At 47.0% G+C, this 5073-nt stretch overlaps 1 protein-coding gene across 1 annotated transcript; it reads left to right on the top strand.

Moving 5' to 3' along the window:
- Positions 1 to 245: 245 nt before the first annotated feature.
- Positions 246 to 3594, top strand: HOXC9 (homeobox C9). The gene is made up of 2 exons (XM_009905429.2): positions 246 to 792; positions 3350 to 3594. Exons 1-2 carry the CDS (start codon positions 255 to 257, stop codon positions 3592 to 3594), a joined length of 783 nt encoding a protein of 260 aa, XP_009903731.1. The 5' UTR covers positions 246 to 254.
- Positions 3595 to 5073: the final 1479 nt, after the last annotated feature.

The following is a 5073-nucleotide window of genomic DNA, read 5'->3' as shown; positions in this document are numbered from 1 at the left end:
AGAAAAAAAAAAGGAGAAAAAAAAAGAAGAAAAAAAAAAGAGGGAAAAAAAAAAAGAAGGGAAAGAAAAAAAAGAGCTGCGGATTGATCCACGCTATATTTTTGGGTAAATACAATCACGTGAGGGCGGGCAGCCAATGGCACACTGGGAAAGGCTGAAAAAATAATTACCTGCCCTGATTGTTCTATGAGAAGATAAAAAGTACACATACAGTTCATACAATAATCTTATGAATGTAAAAGAAGGGGGGAACCATGTCGGCTTCTGGCCCCATAAGCAACTACTATGTTGACTCCTTGATAAGCCACGAGAATGAAGAGCTCTTGGCCTCCAGGTTCCCCGGCTCTGCCTCCCACCCGGCTGCCTCCCGACCGTCAGGATTAGTCCCGGACTGTGCCGACTTTCCATCCTGCAGTTTCGCCCCCAAGCCGACCGTTTTCACCACCTCCTGGGCTCCAGTTCACTCCCAGTCCTCGGTGGGCTACCACCCGTACGCCCCCCAGGCGCCCGTCGGGGCCGAGCCCAGGTACATGCGGACTTGGCTTGAGCCCCTCGCTGGGGCCGTTTCTTTCCCGGCCTTCGCCCCCGGTGCTCGCCCCTACGGCCTGAAGCCCGACGCTTTTCCCGGGAGACGGGGGGAGTGCGGCCCCGCCGACGGCCGAGGCTACGCGGAGTACATGTACGGGGCTCCGGGGGAGCTGAGGGACAGAGCCGCGCAGACAATTCCCTCCCCGGAGTCCGAAGCCATCGCTTCCAGCAAACACAAAGAAGAAAAGCACGAATTAGACCCCAGTAAGTCGAAGTCATTCTTGTTTACGACCGGGGAAGGCATTACGGCTTCCAGGACCCTACTCAATAAAATGAAATTACCTTTAGAGAGAGCCCGACCCTAAAACTCCAGATACGCAGGAAGATCTCCGAGCCCGCCTTAGCAGAGCCGGAGAGCGAATATCTCCACTTTGTTTGGGGCTCTTTAGGCTTTTTCCCCCCCTTTCTTTCCCCCCCTTTTTTTCCCCCCTCTCCTTCCCCCCCTTGTTTTTATGATTATTTTCCTTTTCTTTTTCATTTCCTAATATACATTTTTCTGTTGTTTAAAATATATTTTAATTTGATACATCTCTAGCTAGACAATTTCTTTCTTTATTTTGAATCTCTTTTTGTTTTTGGTTTTTTTTCCTTCTCTCGAAGTGATGGTGGGGGTGGAATTCGGCTTCTTTGCTTCATTCACCGGGGGAGGGAATTAAAAAAAAAGGAAAGGAGGAAACAACAAACATTTAATAAATATATAGAGTGCGTGTGTGAGAGGGGGAGAGAGAAAAAAGGGGGGGGTTAGGCACAGGGGGGGGAAAAAAAGCCTCTTGGCTTTCCAGTATTCCCACTTTCAAAGGACAAGGAAGAGTTGGAGCTGGCTGGAAGTGAACGCATTGATGTGGGTTGGTTTGTTGGTTGTTTTGTATTTGGGGTTTGGGTTTGTTTGGGGCTTTTTTTTGGCTTCTTTTTTTTTTCCATTCTTGGGGTGGTTTTTTTGCTTTCGAGATGGGGGAAGGAAAGGGAAAGGGAAAGGGAAAAGGAAAGGGAAAGGGAAAAGGAAAGGGAAAGGGAAAAGGAAAGGGAAAGGGAAGAGCCCTGCTTAAAAGGCTAAGAAAGGGGGGAAAAAATGCAGGCTTGTCTCTTTATCTATTTTAAAAATCAATAAAAGCTCCAGCGGTGCAAATTATTCATCAAAGGCTCCAAACACGTGGGAATAAATGAAAAAGGTGGGTGCCCTGGGCGGGGGGTCGGGGGTGGGATTTGGGGGGGCAGGCTGTGGTGTTGCGGGGGGGAAAGAGCGTGCAGGGGAGAAGCGAAGAGGGAAATGGGAATCGTAAAGGCATCAGCCGAGTGGTGTGGAGGTAGCTGGCGGGCAAAAGGCAGCGAGCGCAGGACATTGGACCATACACTTGAAGAAACATCTCCTGCAGTCCAAGTGAGAGAAGGAGGTGGGGGAAAACTTCCCTCCCTCCCCCCCCCAAAAAAAACCCACAAACAACAACCAAAACAAACCAACAACAAACCCTAACCCAACTATCAGAACCTTGAACACTGTAGGGGCAGGAGTCAGGTAACCATCAGCATCACCCCACCCCCCCCAGAAAAAAAACATCCTCCAGGAGCCTCCAACTCCACGAGATCTCTCTCTGGAGATGCTGCCAGGAGGTGAGGGATGCTCAAAAACCCACCCAAGCCAATCCCTTTCCTGGCCAAACCCTCCCGGCCAGGAGCCCAAAACCCGCGGGGGGTTGTTGGGGGAATACTTCGAGTCCACGCCGGAGTCCCGCATGGCCTCAAACCCTGGGCTTCGACGGGACCCCGAACCCCCCATCATCCCCGGCTTAAAATGTGGGTGATTTGGGAGGGATAAAGTGGGGTGACAGCAGATGGGAGCAGTTCAGGGTTTCGCTGTCTCTCAGGGCAGGAGCTCACACCTCTCTTGATGACAGGCAGGCTGGTGCCAGGCACCCTCCTGATAAAAATAAGTCAAGGAATCAGGGGATGAAAAATCTCCTTTCGCTGCCTGAAATGGAAACTTGGAAGGGAGGGGGGGAGAAGCTTCTCCCAAGGATGGCAGCGGTGGGTTTGCTCCCCTGGAAAGTCCTTCAGGTTAGGGCAAGGAGGAGCGGGGGGGAAAGGGGGGTGGGGGTGGGAAACAACCCCAAACCAAACAAAAACAAACCCCAAACCAACCCCAAACCCCCCAGTTTCTGGAAGCCAGTAGGACATCTCGCGTGTCATCCTTAAGATGTTAAAGCAACAAACTCGGCTTTCCAGGTCTGGGAAAGCTTGGAGGGGAAAGTATTGGAGAGCCCGAGGTTGTAAAAAGAGTTTATGGGCCTATGAAATGGTGGGAAATTTGACTTTTTATGACTATGTTCTTAGATTACTGCGAGCAGCAGTCATGTGGATAATTATTATTTTAAACCCATTGCTACAGTTTTATTTAGTGCAACTTTTATGTGCGGACAGCAGCGAAAAAGAAAAGGGGGGGGGGGGGGGAAGAGAAATAAAAAGAGAGAAGGAAATGACCCTCTTTCCAAAACAAACAGATTAAAACTCTTCTGAAGGTCACTTAAAAATATTTAGGTAAGATCTGCTAATTAAACAGGTTCCAAGCAGGGTTTGGAGGAGGAGGAGGAGGTGAGGGGTTGGGAAGAAAGGATAGCTGGATACATTAATTTTTTTCCCCCTTTCTTTTAAGCTTTTTTTTTTGTGTGCCCCCTTCACCACCCCCCTCCCGTCCCTCCTCACCCGCACCCCCCCCCAAAAAAGAATTCTATCTCTATATATCTATAAAAAAAATCTTCTTTCTCAGACAACCCCGTGGCAAATTGGATTCATGCGCGCTCCACGAGGAAGAAAAGATGTCCTTACACAAAGTATCAGACCCTGGAACTGGAAAAGGAGTTTTTATTCAATATGTACCTCACACGGGACCGGAGGTACGAAGTAGCCAGAGTCCTTAATCTCACTGAACGCCAAGTCAAAATCTGGTTTCAGAACAGGCGAATGAAAATGAAGAAAATGAATAAAGAGAAAAGCGATAAAGACCAGCAATAAAGTTGGCGAAGCCCGTGTGAGAAACGAGGGTGGAGAGAAGGCGGGGGGGGGGGGGGGGAAAGGGGGGGGGGAGGGGGGGGGAGAAAACCCAAGAAAGAAAGAAAAAGGAAAGAAAAAAAAAAAAAGGAAAAAGGAAAAAAAAAAAGAGAGAAAAAAAGGAGAAAATAACAAACAAACAAACAAAAAACCCACCACAGGAGGAAAAAAAAAAGCAAAGCTGTTTTGTTGTTTTTGGTTGGTTTTTGGTTGGGTGTTTTTTTTTTTGTCATGGGGGGTGGGTGGTGGTGGTTTGAAGCGTTTCTGACTTTGAATGTGTGGATGAATGTGGTTTTTTTAGCGCTCTAGGCAACCCCAGCAAAGCCTTGGGGGGGGGGGGGGACGGGGACGGGGACGGCAGGAATCTGCTCTTAAATGCAACTAAATCATAATTGGGGAGGAAAAAAAGCCCCCAACCCACCCTCCCCTCTACACACACACACACACACACAAAAAAAAAGCTGGGGTTGGGGGTTGTTTTATTTTCCTCACCCCACCCCCCCCCCGCCTTTGGTTTTAAATATATATATATATAAAATATTATATATATATTATTTTATTGGGTTTGAGCCTCCTCAGAAAACACCCACGAGAAGTACTTGAATTTTTATTGCTATTTGCGTGTCGGCTTGGGTTTTTCCCCCCCTTTTTCCCCCCCCCTCCCTTTCTTATTATTTCCCCCTCCCTTTTGTGTTTTATATATATATATATATATATATATATTTGTTGTTGTTGTCGGTAGTATTTTATTTCCTAACTTAAATTTAACCGGTATTTTTATTATTTTTGGGGGGGAGGAGGGGGATTTATTTTTTGTTGTGTTGGATTCCGCGAGCGTTTTGTACAAAACAGAGGGGAAAAAAAAATAGACAAAAAAAGGAAGTAATAATAATTAATAATAATAATAATAATAATAACGGAGAGACTGAAGGGAATGTGGCTCGACGATGTTTTTTTCTGTCACGGTGTTGAACGTTTCTGCTGTACTTATTTGTGTATTTTCTCTCGTCTCAGAACCGTTCTGTATTATTGTTACGTTCGCGGTCGTAGAGCAGCTCGATGTAAATATACCTAACGTCACGGGAACGAGAGGGAAGAGATTGGGGGGGGGGGGGGGGCGGGAAACAACACAAGAAAAGCAGATATAAAAAAAAACAAAACCGAACGACGGAAAAAAAAAAAAAAAGAAAGAAAAAAGAGCAATATTTAGGTGTCTTTTTCTTGAAAACCCTTGGGAAAAACCCGCACAACACCCCCCCCAAAAAATAAAAACCAGCAAAAAGGAGCTTTGCCGAGGCTGGTGCCTCAGCGAGGCAGCTTCGAACATCCCCGGAGGAGAGCGAAGCTTTTTTTTTTTCCCCTTCCTTTCTTTCTTTCTTGCTTTTTTTTTTTTCTCCTTTCCTTTTCCCTTCCTTCCCCCAGCACTTTCCCATTTTCAAAGTA

The sequence above is a fragment of the Dryobates pubescens genome, chromosome 40 (assembly GCF_014839835.1).
Source record: "Dryobates pubescens isolate bDryPub1 chromosome 40, bDryPub1.pri, whole genome shotgun sequence".
In the NCBI taxonomy this organism is placed as follows: domain Eukaryota; kingdom Metazoa; phylum Chordata; class Aves; order Piciformes; family Picidae; genus Dryobates; species Dryobates pubescens.
The sequence above is the reverse complement of the archived record's forward strand: the minus strand, read 5'-3'. Positions and strand labels throughout refer to the sequence as shown.

What these genes read in the sequence shown, in the direction of transcription:
- HOXC9 (XM_009905429.2), top strand. Translation starts at nt 255, where the DNA reads ATGTCGGCTTCTGGCCCCATAAGCAACTACTATGTTGACTCCTTGATA. An exon ending in AAAGCACGAATTAGACCCCA is followed by an intron (nt 793 to 3,349) that starts GTAAGTCGAAGT and finishes CTTCTTTCTCAG; the next exon opens with ACAACCCCGTGGCAAATTGG.